General features: G+C 47.4%; 2 protein-coding genes across 2 annotated transcripts in view; one reads left to right on the plus strand and one right to left on the minus strand.

Annotated features, from left to right (window-relative positions):
- The window catches only part of ISM1 (isthmin 1), a 55,537-nt gene extending 43,381 nt beyond the window's left edge, over nt 1-12,156 (plus strand). Inside the window, exons 4-6 of the mRNA XM_087818870.1 lie at nt 5,578-5,721; nt 8,236-8,325; nt 10,428-12,156. Of these exons, the coding sequence (XP_087674996.1) occupies nt 5,578-5,721; nt 8,236-8,325; nt 10,428-10,945 (752 nt within the window). The 3' untranslated portion in view covers nt 10,946-12,156. The remainder of the gene's footprint in view (nt 1-5,577; nt 5,722-8,235; nt 8,326-10,427) is intronic.
- Nucleotides 1-23,116, minus strand: part of TASP1 (taspase 1) — a 246,458-nt gene that overhangs the window by 13,085 nt on the left and 210,257 nt on the right. The window lies entirely within an intron of this gene.

A 23,116-nucleotide genomic window follows, 5' to 3' on the forward strand; every position in this document is an offset into this window, starting at 1 on the left:
CCATTCCGCAGAAGCCCCAAAGAGGCACCAGCAGCCACATTTTTCTGGAAAGACTATAATTTTAAAATCACACCAATTATCCTAGGACAGAATTTTTTATTTATTTTTTTAGTTAGGGGTCTTTGAGGTTCTGCCTTTTTTCAAAAAAAAGAAAGAGGGAGGGAGGGAGGGGGGAGGGGGAGAGAGAGAGAGAAGAGAAAGAAAGAAGAGAGAGGGAAGGAAGGAAGGAAGGAAGGAAGGAAGGAAGGAAGGAAGGAAGGAAGGAAGGAAGGAAGGAAGGAAGGAAGGAAGGAAGGAAGGAAGGAAGGAAGGAAGGAAGGAAGGAAGGAAGGAAGGAAGGAAGGAAGGAAGGAAAGAAAAGTGGGCTTATTTCTAAAAAGGAAGAAATCACCAAATCGACTTCCATGTATATTTTACTGTAAAAATGCATATTGAAAATCAGTTTGCTAAAAGAGATACATTGGCTGCTTCCTTTGACCAGGCCACTGTGTTATGTTTGACATTGGCAGTGGTGTGGTCCTTGAATCCACATGAATATATGCTTCAAGGGTTGTCCAAATGAGACCTCCCCACCAATAAATTTTAAGACCCCAAGTTTGGGCTTCTAGTGCCTCATGTTTTTAGAGTAAGATAGGTGAGGTAATAAAACTTTCAAGTTCAGTAATTTAAGTAATAAAAGTTCATTTTTCACTTGAGATGGGAGACACAGTAGGGGAAACTCAGCTCCACTCCGTCATTCAAGAACCCAGGCTCCTTCCATCTTGGCACTCCACCAACTGTCAGAGCCTGAGAGTTATCCACTGGATGCTCTATATCCAGTTCAGCCAAGGAGAGAGACGCAGCCTGAAAAGGGCACACATGCTCTTAACCCCCCTCAGCTTGGAGATGACACACATCACATCTGCTCAAATGTTATTGGCAGGACCTGATGATATGGCCCCGCATAGCTGTAAGGGAGGCGGGAAAATGTATTCTGTATGTTCAATAAGAAGAAGCAGGCTTTGTGTGGAATCGGGCAGTGTGCCTTGTGCTATAGATATTTGCTGTCTTATAAATGCATCCATCACTGTGATATTCTGTGGTTTCGCCATCAGCAGACTTAGGCGCAAACACTGTATGATGAGCATGACTTGTAGTGAACTCTCACCCTTACACCTGTTTTTCAGTTGTGTGTTGAAGAGTTGTTTCTTCCCACTAATCGGTGATTCTAAACAACTTCAAAAACAGCAAGATAATTTTTTTCCAGCTGCATCATTTAGTTGTTCAACAGACGTTTATTTATTTATTTATTTATTTATTTATTTATTTATTTATTATTTAAATCTTCACCCAAGGATATGTTTTTACTGATTTTAGAGAGAGGGGAAGGAAGAGATAGAGAGAGAATCATTGATCAGTTTCCTCCCACACGCGATCCGATGGGGGCTCGAACCTGCAACCTAGGTATGTGCCCTAACCAGGAATTGAACCCATGACCTTATGGTGCATGGGACGACATTCCAACCAACTGGGCCACCAGTCAGGGCTCAACAGCTATTTATTAAGAGCATACCTTGTGTTTGTGATGTTGCATTTTAAATACCTTCTGTGTAGATACTGAAGGTATTACGTAGGGCAACAAAAGAGTTCAGATAAAGGGGTTTTTTGTGAAATAGTAGTATACCATTCCCAAGGTTGTTCAGAACAATCTGAATAATAAAGTTAATGGGCACTGTTTATTGTAACCCAGGTAGGGACTCAATGCTTTGCAATTCTCTAACTGGTCATGATCCTATTTTAATAGAATATTTCAGTGATTTTTTTTTTCCAAGGGTTTTTCTTTGTAATGTTAAATTATGGCCACATAAGTGGGTGTCTTAAAGAAAGGAGGCCAACTTGGGCCAGAATCAGAGCTACTGGAATGCCAGGCTATAGAACAGGATACAGTAGGAGCAGAGAGACCTCAGATCTAATCCCAGCTCTGCCAAGTTTGAGCTATGTGGCCTTAGTCAAGTACCTTAACCTCTCTGAGCCTCAATTTCCTTACCCATAAAAGGAAGCTATTTCCACCTGCCTTACAGGATCATAATAGTTCAATCAGTCTGTTAGAACATCTGGGTAAAGCAGACTCTCAATAGTTGGTAGCCACTATCACCTAGGATTAGCGGTGGAGGTTTGCCAGCAGCTGAGTCAAGACCCAAGTCACTTCAGTTGCCCAAACATCATGACTGGCCCACAGAACTCTAGAGCCTTGAAACAGTATAATGACTACTTTAAAATTTCAAATGACATCCTTGAAACCCAGCTGTCAGCCCACTGGGCCATGCCTTGTTTCCTTCCCTCACTGAGCAATTTGATGTCACAGAGAAGGCCTGTCAAGTCACAGGGATTATTTTTACTGTCATTATTGTCCTCTGCAGCTGCTGCTGCTCACATTCAGTACCTGCGCTGAGCGATGCTCCCTGGTAGGTGAGCAAATGAGAACAAGTTTTTTTGATTACAGCAGGAAGGAATACTGCCCTCAGAGCTTTGCTCCACAGTCAGAAATGCCCTGTCTTTTGAGCACATCAAACAAATAGAAATCCCCACGAAGAGGGTCTTTGCTGGAGCACTCATCGGGGACATATGCTACAGAGACGTTAGGGTGGTGAGCTGACATCCACACTTTTCCTGGGAGGCGGTTTTATTTCATTGCTATCCCAGTAGAAATGACTGAACACCTGGCTATCTGACTATCCTGTGCCTAACTCTGAGGGACCCATATTTAAAAATGTGTGGGAAATAAATGACTTTGTGAGCACCTAAAATAAAGACATGAAGAACCCACTTACTAGGATGAGAAATCCACCATCGAGAGGACACATCTTAGGGGAAATGTTACGGTGTATTTATAACAGTTAACTCTTGCTGCTTAAGAAACCACCCTCAAAATTCAGCTGCTTAAAAGAACAAACGTGTTCTCTCTCAGCGGTTTGCAGGATGTCTGCACTGTTCAGCTCTGGGCTGGCTTGGCTGGGGCTGGAGGTGTAGGATGGCTTGACTCACAATGATGGGATCCCAGCTGGGCGTCTGGGGAGCCGAGATGGCTGGGGATTCTCTCCACCTGTACGACACTGGCCCCGGGCTCTTCACCTGGCAGTGGAAGTGTTCCCTACAGCAAGAGGGCAAGCCCTGATACAAGAGCACTTTTCCAGCCTCTGTTTGCATCCTATTGGCTGTTTTCCCATTGGCCAAAGCAAGGCAGGTGACCTGAGCTAGAATCCGTGTGAGAGGAAAGTCACACAGGTGACATGGACTCTACCTATGAGGTATAATAAGCTATTCCTGCCTGACCTGCTGCCCCCTTCCTATGAATCTAGAGACATTACCATCTCTACTTGTGACTCGGTGCTGTGGTTGCTCCCTTTAACAAATCTGGCCTCCTTGGTGCATGTAGGTTGTGGCCGAATGTGGTCACACATGCAAATAACCCACTGCACCCAGATGCACCCACTGACAAGAGTGCAACCATGCGGTGGCTCCAGGCACCTCTGGTGTTCCTGGTGAAATTACCAAGAGATGCCAGACTGCAAAGTCTCAGAGGGAGCAGCAGCGGCCCCTCCCTCAGTGGTTTGTCCCTCTTGAAGGATCGAGTCTCTCCAGTGCCACTATGCTCATGCCTAGTAGTAAGAGATGGGAACGAGGAGCAGGCTAAGGCTGGGGAGGCAGGACACCTCTAGACATCACACGAATGTCCAGCTCCCTCACACGAAGCAGTAGCTTCAAACATCTGCTTGGCCACGTGCTTGGAAAACCATTCCTTAGAAGAAAATCAGAGTTCGGAAGAATTCATTTTGGGGAGGGAAGAGAAACGGATGGGGCCCCTGGGGGCAGGCGATGTGTGAGCGAACGCCCAACTCTGGGTTAGGGAAGGGGGCACAACCATGAATCACCCCCACCCCCCAACTCTGCTGAATGGGCTGAGGAGACTTGGGGGCCCGGTGTTTGCCTGAGGAGTATTCAAAGTGAGCGCCATGTAAACAACAGCCGGGGAGGCTGGCACGGGGCCTGCAGTTCAGGTAGAAACATGTGTGGACGACATTCCTGCCCGGCCTACATAAGAACAATCACCGCGACCTGTTACGAATGGGGAGGACCCTTCCCTGCCAGGCGCATGCCTGTAGCTCTGCGCTTGGCACCGACAGAGGCCCCAGGGCTGCAGGAACATTTGGCTAAACCAGGAGAAATTATTCCTGAGTGGAGAGGCTTCAGCAAGAGTCAAGCTTTTGAGATTAAGGGCTTAGCACTAGAGCCCAAGTTTTCCTTTCTGTCACCATTATGACCTTAGACAGTCACCCAGTTGCTCCAGGACTTAGCTTCTTACTGGAATGTACTGTTGATAGTGTACCAACCTCTCCCACTCCAGACCCCCTACACGGATCTGCTTCTCCTTCCTTAGTGCCATTCACCGACTTCTAATCTACTATATAATTTACTCCTTTTTTGTTTACTAATTATTGCCTGACTCTTCTCACTAAAATATTAGTTCCATGAGGACGGAATCGTTGAAAGTTTTGTTTAATGATATAGCCTCCATACATAGAATTGTGCCTGGCATGTTATAGGGTTTCAAAAAAATACAGGGTGGGGCAGAAGTAGGTTTATAGGTGATCATATGGTAAATAACACAATAATTAATGAATAATAATACATTAAACATTAATGAATAATAATACATTATGTATAAATAATACATAATAAACTCTCTATTTCACATATTCACACCTGTAAACCTACTTTTGCCTACCCCTGTATCTGCCGGATGGATGTTGAGCAGTGACCTCAAAGGACCACCTCTAGCTTCACCGTTATGTATCAGTTGTCTCCTCCTGTGTAACAAATTTCATCGCCAAAAACAACAGCACTTTATTGTTTCTCATGATCCGTGGCTCAGGAGTCCAAGCAGGGCCACACTGGGCAGCTCCTCTACTGCTGAGGGCATCAGCGGCACTCAGCGGTCCACTGGGGACAGCTGGAAGGTCCATGAAAGCTTCACTCATGTGGCTAGTGTCCCGGTGGCCCTTCATGTGGCTTCTGTCTTTCCGTGTGGTGTCCCATAATTCACAGGTTTAGCCTCAACTGGATTCCCCAGAGCAAAAGTCAGGGCCTCCCAGGCCTCTTAAGGCCAAAGCTAGCACAGATTCTAGGGAAGGGGAAGTAGTCTGTCTGTCTGTCTGTCTGTCTGTCTCTCTTTGTAAATGTATGCACAGGGATGTAAGGACCTAATGGTAGCCATCTAACTACCTATCATATTATTGCACGATCCCACGCTCTGCAAACGCATACATTCTCAATAAGCACTCACTCAGCACCTTTGGGGCTGTCAGGCCCTGGTCACATGCTGACCACGTCGATGTCCAGAACCTCAGACAGAGTCACTGCCTTCATGGAGTTCACCCCTAAAATGAACCTTGGAGCTGTGAGCCTTTTGACTCCAACAGGCATCCGGGCCTCTGCAACAGTGAGAAGGAAGGAAGGGACAACTGGCAGGCTGCTTGGTGGGGTGAGTTTAGGGACTCTTTGGGTGGGGCTGTGACTGTCTCCCTGGCTGCCTTCCAGATTCCACAGACGGGGAGGGCGACTGGAGCCTCTGGTCCGTCTGCAGCGTCACCTGTGGGAACGGCAACCAGAAGCGGACCAGGTCTTGTGGCTACGCGTGCACCGCCACGGAGTCCAGGACGTGTGATCGTCCAAACTGCCCAGGTGGGTTTATGCAGGGGGGTGGCTCCAAGTTCAAGGGAAACCTCTAATTTACATTTTAAAGCTTATAGAAGTTTACCTTTTTAAAAACAACCCTTTCCCTAATAAGAATCCTGACCTGACTGAGACAAGAGGCGAGTAATGAGCTTCATGGAGGGAAAGGTGCTGGGGATGAAAAACGATTGTGGCTGTTTGCAGCAGTGACTGCGCACTGCTGCTTGTTTTGTATGACCCGCACATGTGTAAGGGGTTGTAAAGAGGGGGGAGGAGAGAAAATTGAAGAAAAGAAGGGTAGGGGAAAGGAAGACTACGTGAGCAAGGCCCTGTGTGACCCGCAGAGCCTAAACCATTTCCTCTCTGGCCCTTTACGGAAAGCTGACCATCTCCTGGTCCGTAGTTTTACCTTCGCTGTGTGTTCCCCATTTCCAGGTAGAATGCCACCCTAAAGCACTATCTTAGGCTCTTCCAAGAAACCAATATTTCAAACGGCCTCATCTCAAAGGAACGCAGACACAGAAAATGTAATCTCTGCACCCAGGACTTCGTTTTTCTTCCCCTAAGCTCTGTTCTCAACCCGTAAGGCTGGGATCTGGAACAGAAAGGGAGTGGGAGAGCAGAGGGGCTTCCGAGGAAAGGGAGGGTCCCGTGCGTCAGGTGCCCGGCAGTCGGGCCTGCCCAGGACGCGGGGCTGACAGGTCACCAGGGCGGGTTTCAGAGAGTCGAGCAAATGGCAAGACGCGTCCCCTGCGAGACCTCCCTGCATGGAGCCGGGTCAGCGGTCTGGCAGGAGGGCATGGGGTGGACAGAAATAAAGCAATAAATGATGATAACAGGAGAAGGGGGACGTGAAGGAAGGGAAGGACAATCCGCATGCAAGAGGTGAAGTGAAGGAAAATGAAGTTGAGGAAGATGAAGGTAATGAAGAATGAAAATGGGATCATGAAAAATTGGATTTTTCCAGGATTTCGGTATCGAGCCAATTTCTAAGGTCTTTGGGTTATTCTGTTGAATCTTCACAGTGGCTTCATGAAATGGGTGTTTATTACTGCGCCCGTTTAACAGTTGTGGAATCGGAGGCCCTGGGCTTAATTTGGCAGAGCGACTCTGGCAGCAAACGACCACTCTGGGACCGAAATCCAGGCGGCCTGGCTCGAGAGTCCCTGTTCTCAGCCGTCACACTCCCCGCCTCTGGCAGGGGGGAGGGCCCAGGATTGCCTCCTGCTTTCTCTGCCAGAGCTGGCACCCAGACCCAAGGGGCCCCCTGAGACCTTAGGGGAAGGGTCTGAAACCCGCCTTCTCGCTCTCCCCCACCACCGAGAGCAGCGTGGCCCGCGGCCCACTCGGGCATTGTCTTCCCGCCGCCCCTTCCACCCCTCCTGCCTCTCTGTTCCTGGCCCTTCCAGCTCCTCAGGATCTCCTGGGACATGAAGGATTTCTCTACAGGATTTCTTTCCTTACTTGGTGTAATGATCCTCAGCCATATTGGCAAGAATGGCGGGGCAGGCGGTGTCCCTGGCCTGGCAGCGATGGCACTGTGAAACTGTCTCCTAGGTCAACCCTATAAATAAGCTCAAAGGGCCTCGCCGAAAATCAGAGGGAGCCCCTTAAAGGAAATCAAGTCACGCCTAACAGGCAGCCAGGGCTGTCCCGCCAGCCTCCGTTCCACAGCTCCTGCCCCTTCGCACTGCCTCAGCTTGCACAGGCTTCCTCACTGTAAAGGAAGCCTGGGTGGGGTGGCAGTTTGGAGAGGGGACGAACGCCAAGAAGTTTGAGGCAAGCTGGGTTCGGCCCCTCAGAGCAAGTAGTGACAAGCCCAGCGTACTCTTTCTGAAGCATTGTCAACAATGCAAAAAGCCTCCGGATATGAGATACCTGGTCCTCGGCTACGGACTACTTACTGCATCCTCAAAACGAGCTGGACAAGTATTCAAGGACCAGTGTCAGCTAACTCTTACCACTTACTGCGTGCTCTAAGTGCTTTCTTTACACATAACTCATTTGATGCATTCAACTCTATGTGGTCGGTCATTTATTTCTCCCCATTTCACAGATGTGAAAATAGTTACACAAAGATTAAGTGGCTTGCCTAAGGTCACGTAGCTAGTAATGATTTAACCCAGTCAGTCGGTCCTTAAGACTGGTATTGACCACGAGACTGGTAGTGCCACTGCCTCTAGTGTACTTTGTCACCCTGACACCACCAGACAGACAACCATCTTGACATGTGTCCCCCCCACTGCCCAAAACCCCACTCCTGGGCCCAGTGAATGAGTTCCCTAGGACTCATTCAGGCACATTTGGATCTGATTTCATGCTGCACATGGTATCTGGGGTTTTAATATATTTTATGCTCTACTACCTGCTTTTTACTGTTTCCTCTGTTGGCAAGTTTCTACCCAGGAGTGGTAATGAACACAAAAAAAGGCTTTGTTGAGGTGTATTTGTTTTTTTAATTGGTGGGGGGGGGTGGACTTTTTCCATATAACTAGGGGAAAATGAGCCCCTGTCTGTGCTTAGGAATTGAAGACACCTTCAGGACAGCTGCCACCGAAGTGAGTCTGCTTGCGGGAAGCGAGGAGTTTAATGCCACCAAACTGTTTGAAGTTGGTAAGAAAGTTTTTTTTCTTTTTTATTCAAATATTGATTTAGTATTTCAGACATTCCTTTTGCCTTTGCAATGTCATCCTTGGATCCATTTAAACGTTTTGTTTTCCTCATACGGGGTCCAATTCTCCCAGCATATTTCTTGCACAAGGTCAAGTTTCTTAATCCAATACTGCCTCTGTTTTCTCATCTGTAAAATGGCATGAGGAACTAGTGCCTACCTTACAGAGTTATTGTAGAATTAAATGAGCTCCTGTTTGCAAAGCGTTTAGGACACGTCCATCACAGTGGACATCTACAGAAGTCTGATAGGTAAAAATAAGTCGATGGATGTCCTTTAGGTCCATGAATTATGATGGCCGGCCACTTTGGAGGGAAAATATAAAGCCATTTTTGGAGTTGCACGGAATTTTGTTTCTGCAGACCCTGCCCTCTGAAGCAGACTCCCATTGGCTTTGCAGACACACACTTCCCAGGATGGGACCTCCATTCTCTCAGCTACTGCTCAGTCGGGGGCTTGCGGGGCTGGAATCATAGAGCTCAGAGCCAGAAGGAGCCTCCACACAGCCTTGCTGGCGACACCCTCTTCTGTGTCCTCTGTGTTCCCTCCCTTTAACCCTCAACTCACTTTATGAGACAGGCTCTAGTTACATCTTCAATTTAGAGGTGAGAAAACTGAAGCACAGTGAGGGAGAATACCTTGCTCGAGTCACAGAGCTACTAAATAGTTGAGGTGGGGTTCGATCCCAGGCAGTCCAGCACAAGAGCCCCCACTTTTCACCCAGGCCAGGCCTCTCTGAGCTCTTCCCCATTTCACTGAAGAGGATCCCAAGCTCTCCTCCAAGCTGCCCACCCCCATCCTGCCCACTTGATTTCCACTCACGACACCACCAGCCTCCCAGGCACCTGGGTCAGAGCTGGCGAGTCATCTTTGATGGCCTCCTCCCTCTACCCCCAAGCCCACCAAGGCCTGGCAGTCTAATTTCTCTAACCTCTGTTGGTCACACCTGCTGTTCCCTCCCTGGACTCTTACCATTGATATCAGCACTGAATATATCTTCTTACTGTACAGCTCAATCAGTAGATCACTATCGCTCAAAAACCTTCAGTGGCTACCTACTGCCCTCTGAGCAAGCCTCACCTGCATTGAAGGCCTCCATGATCCAACACAACAACCTACTGCCCCATAACCTGCTGCAGTCACACTGACTGTGTTCCCTACCACCAGACAACCCGCCAGGTTATTTCTGCTCAATCGTGGTTTGCACAAGCGGTCACTCTTTGCCTGTTCCCTCAGCCAGTTGTTCCCATAGGGCGATGCAGCACCAGCACAAACGTATCTTTTGGTTTTTAAACCAGGAATTCACATTAATAAGTGGAAACACCTATCTTAAATGTTAGCGATTAATTCAGTATCTTTTAATACTGTAAAGGCCAAACACACCACCTACGGGGGCAGGTTCAGGCTTGAGACTTACAGGGAAGGGGGCCTCTGGCCCAAATGTTAAGTTCCCTAAAAGCAGGGGCCACCAGCCCCTTCCCTTTTGAGGCACTTTTTTAAATGTGGATTTGCATACAATAATTGTCATTGTTTGGTGCTTCAGGTTAAGAGGTTAGAGCACTAGCTCTAGAGTTCACAGGCCAGTGACTGTGGCAGAAATACAACTTAATCCTACAAATGCTCCTTCGGGGCATTTTCTACCCCATCACCATGCATTCAGAGAGATGATTTCAAATGGCTCCTCTGAATTATTGTTCACTTTCTTATGGGCGCTAACGGAGTTGTGGTTAACCCCATATTCCAATGTCCTCTTTTTTTATTTTAATTTTTTGTAGATGCCTACTAAACCTTAAACTTAGGGATAATAATATCACGTATTTCCAAAAAAAATTTAAAAGATGGAGCATATATAACGATGGTTAAGTCTGGTCATGGCATCAGGTCGTCAAGCTCAAGCCTCCCAAGTTCAAGGGCGGCGGGCACGGACTGGCTGTCCGGGGGCTGCAGGGGCTGGCGCTGGGAGCGGCGGGGGGGGGCAGACGGCAGCGGCATCCTGCCGCCTGTTCTGCGTGTGGTGAGGGGGCTTCTCCGTGGCCTTTTGCAGACACGGACAGCTGCGAGCGATGGATGAGCTGCAAAAGCGAGTTCTTAAAGAAGTACATGCACAAGGTGATCAACGACTTGCCCAGCTGCCCCTGCTCCTACCCCACCGAGGTGGCCTACAGCACGGCCGACATCTTCGACCGCATCAAGCGCAAGGACTTCCGCTGGAAGGACGCCAGCGGGCCCAAGGAGAAGCTGGAGATCTACAAGCCCACCGCCCGCTACTGCATCCGCTCCATGCTGTCCCTGGAGAGCACCACGCTGGCCGCGCAGCACTGCTGCTACGGCGACAACATGCAGCTCATCACCAGGGGCAAAGGCGCCGGGACGCCCAACCTCATCAGCACCGAGTTCTCTGCAGAGCTGCACTACAAGGTGGACGTGCTGCCCTGGATCATCTGCAAGGGCGACTGGAGCAGGTACAACGAGGCCCGGCCCCCCAACAACGCCCAGAAGTGCACCGAGAGCCCCCCGGACGAAGACTACATCAAGCAGTTCCAAGAGGCCCGGGAGTATTAACGAGACACCACCCTGGTATTTATGACACATTTGCGCCGCGCCCACCTGCGGCCTGCAGCCGAGTCCCCGGGACCCGCCCTCACGTGTGCTTGTTTGCACCACAGGAGAGTTTTTCCTAAATTACACTAGGGATGTGCGCCAGGCCCGGCGACCATCCGAAGCCACCCTTGCCATCTGCGACGCCCACAGACCTCCCGGGAACTCCTCCTGGGGATGGCGCGGGAGGGAGCATGGGGACAGAAGAAGCCAGGAGGACCTGGGAGCCATAGTGGGTGCGGTTCGCTTCACACCCAAATCCAGTGTTTCCTAGACAAGCGAAGGGGGAAAGAGACTGGAGTGGTAAACATTATAAGTTTTTATATATAACTTATTTAATATGAATGTGACTTAAGCGTAACCTTTTCTCTGGAGTTGTCACCGTGAAACTGCTTCATCGCTTCTGTGAGAGTGCAGACAGGGCTTAGGGAGGTGGAAGAGAAAGGGAATTTGTAATGATGTCTTTAAAAAGAACTCAATAGGAATATAGCAAAACAAGAAAACACCCATGTTAAACCAAATATTATTTAGTCATGAAGCACCTTGCTGAAGTCTCAGTGTCCAAAATGTCCTTGCCTAAGACTGGGTAGACAGGGTGGTGGGCGCTGGGGGGGGGGCAAAGGATATTTTAGGGGCAAATCTGAAGCCTGGTTTTAAATAGGCTTTAAAATAAAAGGCCAATATTAGCATAATGCTTTGATTCTACTAAAAGGCTTCAGAATGGCAGCATTTCTGCTCATGTCTTAGTAAGTCCAGACGGCTGCAGGGAAGGTGGATATAAAAACAGGGACTAGCACTTTTCCAAAGATTAAAAAAGCAAGATAAGTGGGAAAATACCATGGACCCCATGTCATCTATTTTATTCTAATACCATCTTAACAATGTTTTTCTTCACCAATATAGTCACAGTAAATAAATATAAAAGGAGGAGGAATCAATTCTAGGAAAGCCTAATTTTTTATGTTTTAAGAAAAGAAAAAAAAACTACATTATTTTTGTAAAGTATTTATTGAGTCACTGAGTCTAGTGCATCAAGCAGTTGTAACAGGACCTGGTTCTGTAGTGTGGAACTTAGGACAAATAAAGAGTTGGTTATTATGCAATCTTTACTTGCAAAACTCCAGGAAAAGAGAATATATAATAAAATCATAATAAAATGTGTTACCTACAGTAAACGTGTTACTTGCAAATATTTATTATACAAATGCCATAAATAGCACTGGTGAGAGAGAGGTTCAAGCCAGGTGGGAATAAAAGGCTCATTGACTGACGTGATGGTGGGTGGTGTAAGTCATAGCATCTTTGGCACCAGGAATGTCAGCCCAGCCCCCAAGAGGATGACGCGCATGGACACACGTACCACTTTTCGCCCACCCAGAGCTGAGAAAGAGCTATGAAAACCAGGCCAGAGCAAAGGCTTAAGACAGCCCAGGTGAGCGGGGCTGCTTCCAAACAAAATCTGCAATTATGATAATAAGTGGAACTACTCGTAATGCAAATTACTCTTTTTCCAGATGACAAAAGCAAAGTTCACATAAAATAAATCACGTAAGACCCACCTTTCGTGCCATAGCCCGGTGCTCTTTCTATGATATCAAATTCTTGGTGTCCTCATATTCCAGTGTCTTTGGTGTTCCAAAGAGCTCCGCCCTTAGATTTACCTACTAATTCTTATTCTTATGGAAAAGCTCTTAGCAGTCATTTACACTTTAGAATGAATTATTTATGTATTGCCCACTCTCAGGGTATTTATATTTGAGATCTGCTTCCAATTATGAAATGAGAAGCCTTATTCACATCTTAAGGAATTTTAAGCAACTGGTTTTGGTAGGGAGAGAATCAATATGTATTTATATCAGGGAAGCAGATTTGGTTTCTGATACTAGGAAAACTATTTCTGCAAAGAGAGTGCATTGCAATGAAATGCATTACCTTTGAGGTGGTGAGTTCTCTGTCAGGACAGGTATTCAAGCAGAGGCTGGAGATGAAACACATGAGACGTTCAATTGCGTGAGGAGAGAGAAAAATGTACGGCAGTAACATCCTCCGATGTGTGTTCTACTAAGAGTAAGTGCAAAGTGTGATGGGAAAATAGAAGCGAGAATCAGGGAATTAGACCTGTCAGGTCTAAGGAAGAGTTGGTATTTCATAAAGCAGAGAAGAGGGAGAGTGAAGTCAGTGCATTTTGGGTAAAAAACACTATGGACACAGGCAAGCAAGTAGGAAAGAGCTTGGTGCTTCCTGAAAACTGGGATGTTTAGAGTGATGAGCAGAGAGCCAAGAGTGGCAGATACAGAGCCGATCACAAGTGCTTGCGTTGAGGATTTTGAGGGGCAGATTAAAGCTAACAGAGCTCTCCCCTACTACAGTGAGAATACCTGAGATGAGAAATGTGTTCAGTGAGCAAGGTGCCTCTTCATATCAGCCTTGCCGATGCAATGAACTGAGAACTGGAAGGCAGGCCAACTGGGAGCAGGGGAGAGCTCCTGGGCTCTCTGCCTCCTGAGAACACCCCTAGTGTTCTGTGCATCTTGAGGATAGTCTCACACCTCTGGAAGTTCGCTAAATAGAATCCGCCTCTATCGGGATGAGCTAGTTTTTCAGTCCCAAAGCTCTAGGAAGCCAATGAGTGATCCTCAGAAATCCACACCCCTCTGCTCAGAATCTACTAAGATAAGGAGACCTTACCTCATTCAATACAGGGCCCCGAGCCAGCCCCAGGGTAACCCCAGGTAACTAATTTCCTCATGGAAAGTTCGCCTGCAGCAGAGTGGGCTCTCCGCACCCTCCCTGCAGGACCTGTAAATATAACCCCTCAGCAGCTGCTCTCATCAAATGCTTTGCTCCTTTGCCTCTCCCTGCAAAGAGAGCCCTATTTCTAGTAATCCAAGGGCCTCTGGGGTGCCACACGGAGCAAGCCTACGGTGGCAAACAGCGATGCCCACGGCCCTCTAGTGGCTGCACGTGGGAAGGGGCAGGGAGAGATGCGTAGGTGCTGAGAGTCTCTTCAGCTCCGGTGTGTCTGCCATGATTCTAGTCTCCCAAGTGTTTCTGTCTTTATACTCAGTAGCCAAGAGGGTGGAGCTGTCCATTCTAAGCCCAGGGATCAAGGACTAGATACTATTCCAGCCACTCTTTCCTGAGCACACACTTTGTACCTCTGCGCTAGTCACTTTACAAGGGAGGCAGGCATATTAAATCCATTTTACAGAAGCCCAACAAGGTTAGCAAACTGGCCCAAGGTATTAACACACCAGATGGTTGACACACCAGTTCTGTCTGATCACCAAAACCACATTCTTTTTTTTTTGTAATAATATATCTTTATTGATTGCAGAGAGAGGGAGGGAGAGAGAGAGAAACATCAATGATGAGAGAATCATTGATCGGCTGCCTCCTACTGGGGATCGAGCCCGCAGCCCTGGCATGTTCCCTGACCAGGAATCGAGCCACGGTCTCCTGGGTCCTAGGTCGATGCTCAGACCCTGAGCCGCATCAGCCGGGCCCAAACCCGCATTCTTAACCTTCACCCCTTGTTCTGCTCTCTTCCTAACTCTTCCCAACACTCACAGGATCAGCTGTTTGTTTTGTTTGTTTTGCTCCCACCCACCCTGCCTTTGCTCAAATTATTCAAATCTGCCAATTGTCCTTTTGCCAACCTTTATAGTGTCATATTGGAGACAGAGAATCTGGCTTTATTTCTACATATTCTGCTCTGTTCTCTCATTACACAAGAGAATTTTTGATCCTGTAGCTGAGTCCTAGCTCAGATTAGGTAAGTAGCGGAGCTCGACATTTCTCGCAGAGCTCCAAGGTGAGAACAGAGACTGGTCTGTTTTCCCCCACTGCACATAAACCCCAGGCTGTTGCCTGTTGGGGAGACCTCAGGGGCTGGTGCTATGTCTCAGCTTTCCTACAACCCCAGCTCCTAGCACCAGAACTGGCAGATGTTACCAGGAAATGTGCAAAGGGTGTAAGAGTTTGAGGGTTGAGTCAGACTGCCTGGTTTCCAGTCATTGCTCCCTTGCTTGCCTGCTGGGTACCACGGGGTAAGCTAACCAGCCTCTACGCGTTTCAGTTTCCTGATACATTTGTTGTGAGAATGAACTGAGGTAAGAGACATGAAGTTCCCAGGACAGGGCCTGTCATGCACCATCTGCGATAAAGGTTGGGCATTGGTATACGGTAAATAGACAAATATGTGTTGAACATCTACTAGTTGCCAGGTATTGTTCCAGATGCCAAAGATACAACCATGTACGAATTCAAGTCTTCCTGTTGGAGGGTAGACAGCTGATAAAAAGGTACATAAGCTGAGATAATGGTAAATGATATAAAGAAAAATAAATTATTTGATCACATGTGTACGTTGCATTATTTAAGATAATGCCAGTTACTGTAATAGATAGTCCTCAAAACCACAGTGGCTGTCCACAATAAAAATCTAAAGAGTATGTTTCTGGTCCAGTGGCTGTCCTCTAAGTGATGACCCAGGAACCACGACTTCTTCCATACTGGGGCTCAGCCATCTTCAAGGTGTGACTCTCTGGGCTACCCTGGGGTCATCTCTAGCCCAACCTGCTCCGAGAGTAAAGAGCAGGTAGAATATGCGTAAGGGTTTGCGTAGGTCAGGCAGGGAAATATTATACATCCCTTCCACTCAATCTTCACAGGTCTGTCCACACTCCTCTGCAAAGGAGACCTGGAAATGGAGTCTAGGTGGAGGCCCAGGAAGCAGAGATGGGCTGTGTGGGCGTCCAGCCAGCCTCTGCCACACAGGAAGACCACCAACTGCCTCATGACACAAGGCAGGAGTGAGAGCTAGTGGAAGGGGCTTTGGATGGGCCCAAAGGAGGCGACTAAAGGGAGAGATCCTTCTTATCCCACCAACACCTTCTGTTCGGTATTATAGTGCTAAACTGGACCTCAGTTTGCTATCTATAAATTGGGTAAGACCACCTATGCTACTTGTTCATTGGCAGGTGCTGCTGGTGTCCTTCACATCCCCTTGGCATTTGCCAGATCTGTGTATACCAGCTCAACTCTCAACTGGAAGCTCCTGCAAGTCTTACCTCATGGCTTTCTCTAACCAGTGGGACCCACTCGGCTTGCACAGGGGCAGACTGAGGTGCCAGGGAGTTAACAGTGCCCCCCAGGAGACCCTAACAGTTGACAGGCAGAAGCTTGGTGGATCAATAGCTCAGCTCCCTCACCCCTCAAGTGGAGCAATTCTCAAGTATATTGTATACCATTCCCGGAGCTCCCAGTGGGACTGAGTGCCAGTCATCCACAGTGGCCACCTGCTTGTTTAAACACCATTTACTGGCTTCCTTCCCATTTTTGTCTCCATTTCCACTTCCCTACTGTTGCTCACTTGAGCTACTTGCTCAGATGCCTCTCTCCAGATAGGCTTCCAGAGGTTCCCAAACCAAGACATCACTTTATGCTTTAATGCTTACTAAGCGCTATTCAGATATAATCTTATTATTACTCTCATGCTCATGTGGACATGAGGTTTTGCTGCCAATAGCTCTACCAAAAAAGAAACTTGAATCTCATCTTGACCAGAGTAAGAGCTCTACTAAATTTCAATACCATTGAGTTTCTACCAAAAAAATGAACTCCTAGTTTTTATGATTACATGTAACAGATAGAAAAGGACTCTGCCAAATACCTCTAAAATTTTCTGAACATCTTTCCTTAATGTTTGAATTCATCTCCTTGCTGACTATGGACATGTCCTGCTCTATGAACCACACTTTGCGCCACAGTGAGCAACACCCCCGTGAGCAGTGATTCTGGCCTGAGGTACAAAAAGTCATGAAAAAGCTTCTCAGGAAGTATGTGTGGCGAGGAGAGGGGATGGGGTTTTCTCTTTGTCATCCATTTACAATTTCCAATGGAAAAATGTGTGGGTCGTCACCATTATGCCTGCACAATTTCAGACTAATTAAAGGCCTGCCTCGGTAATTACTGGGTGGGTCTATACAGAAACATACATCCATGTGTCCAGATCCTGAAGACAGTAGTGTAAATTAGGACAGAAAGCTTCCAGCCAGTTGCTTCTCTGAAGTTCAGTACTGGTTTACTGTATGGGATTAGAAGAGAGACATTTTCCAGGATCACAAGGTAAGACTTTTCAGGAACAAATTTATGGGACTAGCAACTCTCTCTCTCTCTCTTTTTTTTAATCCTTACCTGAGGATATGTTTTTATTGATGTTTTTTTCCCCAAGAGAGAGAGAAAAATATCAATATGAGAGAGAAACATGGATCAGTTGCCTCTATTCGTGCCCCGACCGGGGATGGAACTGGCAACCTAGGTGTGTGCCCTGACCGGGAATTGAACCCACAACCTTCTGGAGCATGGGATGATATTCCAATCAATGGAGCCACCCGGCCAAGGCGGGACTAGCAACTCTTGTTAAACCCCAGCAGAAGATGAAGATTAGCTACAGATCAGTTTTTAGATCTCCGTGTAGAGACTGGGAAAGCCAGCACATAAAGAGCAGTGCCTGGCCTGTAATGGCAAAAATAACATCATCCTTACCCATTTTAACAGCAGGGGAGTTGAGGGGGGTGGGGGATGGTTAGACACAGCTGCAATAGCAACGCTGGATAAGAATTTTATGACTTTGCTAATTTTCTATCTGTTCTGGGAGTAATAAATGTGCCCTTATAGATATTCATGATTGCCCTCAAAATGGAAAAAAAAAAAAAATTCTTTTAAAATGGCACAGAAAAGCCTTTCATTCTTGGGGCATGTCATTCATGGGTGATTTTCAAAATGCCATGTTTGAGTTGGGAAAGAAACATTTCTTGAATTAATAAGCCAATTGCTTCGAGGATATGACTCAAAGGATATAAAAATTTCGAGCCTGACTTTTAAAAAATAAAAAGGATTTTTTTCTATGCAGCTAAGTTTATTTTTCACAAAGGTCATGGCCAAATATTTTATTGGCCATGGAAGAGAACAGTCTGAATGAAGTACGCCTCTCGTTCCTCAGCGAAAGGGAATGGCGCAGATCTTAACAAGCGCCACTGCAGAATTTTACGTCACTAGACATGAGCTTCCCTTTGTCTGTCTGTCGTCCCCCTTGTCCCCCTTCCACCACCACCACCTTTTTGTAGCCTTTGGAGAGCTCAGCAAATGGAAAAGAAAGGGGGGGGGGGGGAGGGAAGCAAAGAAAAAAGCCAGGATCTAATACTCTTTGGTTATGTTGTCAACTTAAATAAACTGGGGTCTTTATAAAGTGGAAGGCTGAGGAGACCCACAGCACTGATGCACCTGCCCCCCAGGAGCCTTCAAACCCCCTCCCGGACGGCTGGGTCCTTCCCAACCAAGACCAGGGACTGATTTCCAAAGGACTCCTGCCTCGGAGCCACATGGCCGGGATTCTTCCAGTCAAAAGATAACCAGGAGCTCTATGCTGATTGCTGAGGAGGGCAGGACTTTCTGTCAAGAATGTTTCAGGGCCCTCACCAGGGGGTTCTACTGAGTGGAGGTCAAGGCCACCTGCTCCATGTCGCAGGAAAAAGTCTACCACTGAGCCACCCTTGAGGGCTCCCTCTGGCTGTTACAGGATGTTATAAAGAGGGGGGGAAAGGGAAGAAAGCAGGGACCCAGTTCCAGAAGATAAAGGCTGGTTCACACCACTTACCCGCAGCAAATGCATAAATCTGAAGCTTGTGATAAAAGTGCAGATTCACTTTCTGTTCCCTCTTCTCTGAAATGTCGCCTCCCCATTCCCTTTGCCACCCAATTGGCCACCTTGTAACCAATTGCCATTCTTTGGGCCAATATTTAAAAAAAAAAAAAGTACTCTTGGAACACTTTATTGATGAATAATACGTATTCAGAAAAATGCACGTGTGTCATAAGTGTGGAGCTCAGTGAATTTTCATAAAGTGAACACACCCCTGTAACCAACACCCATGACCAAGGTCAAGAAATAGAACATAAGGGTCACAAGGAAGCCCTCTGGGGCGACGAAAATGGTCCAGATCTTGCCTATGGGGGTAGATACAAAACTGTATGTATTTGCTAAAACTCACTGAATTGTGCACTTAAAATTGAATTTCATCTTATGTACATTTTACCTCAATACAAAATAAATAAAACATTCCCACCACTCCTGTGTCCCTTGCAGCCATTACCCACTTCCCACAAAAGTATCATGCTTTTTACACTAGGTTGGTTTTGCAGTATTTTGCACTACAAGTTCATTGAAGCATACGACATGTGCTCCCTGATGTCTGACATATTTTGCTCAGCATCCCCTTGTGTGGCTCTTCCGCTTGCAGCTACAGGTCATTCACTCTCGCCACTGCCTAGCGCTGCACATTTCTATCAACCGTCCTCCCCGGGTAGGCGTTTGGGTGGCTGCCAGTTTGGAGCTTTCATAAGCAGCGCTGCTGTGAACGGTCCCGCGTGTGTCTTTTGGTGCCCATAGGCACACGTCTCCAGGGGGAGCGCAACTCACAGGTCAAAGGGCAGGCGCGGCTTCAGTAGATACTGCCCAAGGGCCCCCCGAAATGGTTACACTGGTTGACACTCTATCCGGGAGTGTTTGGAGGTTCCGATTCTTTGCCCAATCTTGGTTCTCTCCCTACACCATTCTATGGATCTTCCCTAACCATTCCGTTCTTCGATCTCTTCATTCTTTAGATTTAAGCCACCACATGTGTCCTGAGCACCTACTGTGTGTGTGTCACGGTTCACTGTGCTGGGTACTGGAGACGCACCAAAGTATCCACAGAAACCCTCGTCACAAATGAATGGTGCATGAGGCTGACTAACTCGGATGACTATTAAACAGTGTGGCAGCTTCCATGGTTAGACGAGCGTGTGAAGAATTACAGTGGCCGTAATCGACAAACCAGAGTGGCTACGTTTTATTTAGCAAAACAAACCTGATAATACCAAGGGGTGGCAAGATGGTGAGAGAACAGAATCGCTTATTGCCACTGTTTGTGGTGATGTAAATTCGGGAATAATTTGACCATACTTAGTAAAGTTGAAGCTGTCATTCATGTAGCAGAATTTACTAATTTCACTCCCGTGGGCCTTTTTTTGTATCATCAAAAATTGGAAACAAGCGCGACCGGGCGTGGCTCAGCGGTTGAGCATGGACCTAGGATCCAGGAGATCGCAGTTCGATTCCCAGTCAGGGCACATGCCTGGGCTGCGGGCCCGATCCCCAGTCGGGGGCGTGCAGGAGGCAGCCGGTCAATAATGACTCTCTCATCATTGGTGTTTCTATCTCTCTCTCCCTCTCCCTTCTGCTCTCTGAAATCAATAAAGATTTTATATATATATATATATATATATATATATATATATATATAAATAAATAAATTGGAAACAAGTTAAATTGTCCACCAACAAAGGAATGGCCAAATAAACCATGTTGTATTATTAAGATAAAATGCCATACAGCTGTTAAAATAAATGATCTAGAGCTATGAATATCATCACAGGTATGCCATGAAAGTATAATGTGTAAAAAAGCAAACTGCAAATAGGTTTGTAAAGTATGATACAATTTCAATAATTTAAAAATGCACAAAACAATACCATATTATGCCTGGACACTGGCTTAGGTAATAAAGGTACTGAATTATGCGTGGGATGGCTAACATTCACTTCTGGGGATGGATGACAGTGGGGCTGGGGAGAAGTAGAAAACTTTAGAGGAAATATCTTACTTCTTTTTTAAAAAAAGAAACCTAAAACTATGTATATGACAAAATGTTAATACTGGTTGAATCCAACTATTGGGTAATGTACAATTATCCTATTATTTTCTGTATGTGTGATATATTTTAAACTAATTACCAAAAATGAGCAAAACTGAAAAGAAAAAATAAATGATATAGTAAGGTTGGATGGCATCCTACCAGGTCATTATTCTAACGCCCCTTGGCACATACGAGTCCACACTCAGAGGAGGGTGTGCCGGCAACCTAGGTTGATGGTGGAGGGGACATCTGCAGTCACCCGTCCCAGGTGGTAAAGCCACGCCCACTGGCCGCCTTGGTTCCTCCAAGAGAAGCATGCACTGCCTCCTCCCGACACCTCCCTTCCTGTCTCTTGTGCACAGTCTGGGGCGAACAGAGCCTCCAGCCAGTCCCCCAGCCTGCTGACTCACAGTTCCCTCTCCCCTGCAGTCCTGCCTCCGGGGCCTCGGCGGAGCTGGGAGGTAGCTCGAAACCGCTAACTCTCGGCCTCTGGCTCCCACCTGAGGCTAAAACGCCTGCTTCCTGATCATCTCCTACGTGCTAGACTACTGGATTGGGAAATCATCTCAACCACCTTCTTAAAATGTCACAGGAGAGGACCCCAAAGCTCAGGAAAGACTTGCCCACCATCACGGGAGCAGATCCATGTTAAAACGTGGGTATGTCTGGCTCCAGACCCAGAGTTCTTCCTGCACTGTTTGTGCTTTGCGTGTGGTCACGGCATCCCTGATCACTTCTGTTCCCTCTGGCCCACCTTGCCTGCACCAAACCAGCGCGGGTGGGGTGCGAGGGAGTAAGAGCTGATTCCCCTCTAAGCGCCTTCTGAATTCAAGCAGGACCCTCTGAAAGCAAACGGCGTTTCCCTGCCCCCCACAGTCCTTCCCGTGGCCCACGCCTCCACCGTCACCGGTGACTCAGCATTCGAGTCTGCCCACGGATTTGCCCTGAAAAACTGAATTGCCAAAAACCAAACAGTGTAAGAACAACTAGACTATCAGCCACTTCTGGCTTCTGCTGGATGAACCATACGTGAGCTGGGCACACCAAGTGTTTCTCTGTCTAGTCAGAAGCTGGAATTATAGAAAGCCGCTCAGGCACACGGCCCCCGATCCACATCATGTCTCAGTGCCCCAGAGGCCAAGGCTGAGGGATGAGCCTTACTTAGTCCTAACGGGTAATACTCAGAGAGCAAAGGAATAGAGCTACACAAGGCACAGGTTAGAGAAAAGAGAGAACTGAAAAGAAAAAAGGTGAAATGGCAGCTTGAAAAATCCACATTCTACCTCATTTATTTGTCCAAAAGAAAGAGGGCTGGTTTTCAGAGTTCTGAGTTTGCTATAACGCCTACAGGAAAAAGATTACTGCAAGTTCAGTTCATCCCTGCCACACACACACACACACACGCACACACACACGAGAGGCCCCTGGAGGGGCATGGCATCCTGCCATCCCCGGGCCGGAGGCCCCAGCAGGGCACCTGGCACATGGTATGGCTGGAGTCTGGTTAAAGGAAGGGGGCTCTCTGACCAGAGGCTGTGCCGGGCTCTCTGGTGAGCAGGGAGGCCTCAGCGGTGCCCAGGGAAGAAAGCATGGGCAGTTCTGAAAAGCGCACCTCAGAGCTGGGGGCTAGAGAATCTGCCCGGCCTGCTTGGAGGAGGTGACCCCGGGTTCCAAAGTCTGAGGCTGGGGGCAGCAGGTGAAGCTGGAAGGAAAGGGGCCCAGCTCCCCTTCCTGTGGCCCCACTCACCATGCCCTGCAGTGAGAGCCCCGCTCCCACCCCCAGACTGCCAAGGGGCTCATGGGCCCTAGATAAGCACAGGATGTTGTCTTTTTTTTACCAGAACCCACGACTCAAAACCATGGAAAGCATGGTAGAGCAGGCCTTACGCAAATATCTTTCCCAGATTCCCAAGCGAGCTCAGGCTGCTGGGTGGAGTACTTATCCTAGCTCTGTGTTTGCAGAGGCATTTTAACCCTAAAAGCAGTGGCATCATCCTGTGTTTGCAAACCCAAGGGCAGAACTTAGAGACAGACACTGCCAGTGAGGGCTCAAGGTTCAAAACAAGAGAACTTCACTGTTTAATTTTAAGAGAAAGGAAACATATTGAACAGATATTCAGTATTTCACAAAGATTCAAATGACTAAAATTGCATCACGTTACTTAAGAGGGATGCTATATCAATTCACATTAGATTTAGCTACATTGGGTTAGAGGAAAGCAAGATAACCATGGCTTAAATAGGATAGAAGTTTATTGCTCTCTTGTGAAAAATGAGTCTGGAGGTAGATAGTGCCAGGTAGATATGGGATCAAGGTTCCTTCAATCTCTTTGCTCCACATTTCTCTTCAAACACCTTTCAGTTCAAGGTCTACGATGACTGCCAAAGCTCCTGC

The sequence above is a fragment of the Miniopterus natalensis genome, chromosome 7 (assembly GCF_054644295.1).
Source record: "Miniopterus natalensis isolate mMinNat1 chromosome 7, mMinNat1.hap1, whole genome shotgun sequence".
Lineage (NCBI taxonomy): Eukaryota > Metazoa > Chordata > Mammalia > Chiroptera > Miniopteridae > Miniopterus > Miniopterus natalensis.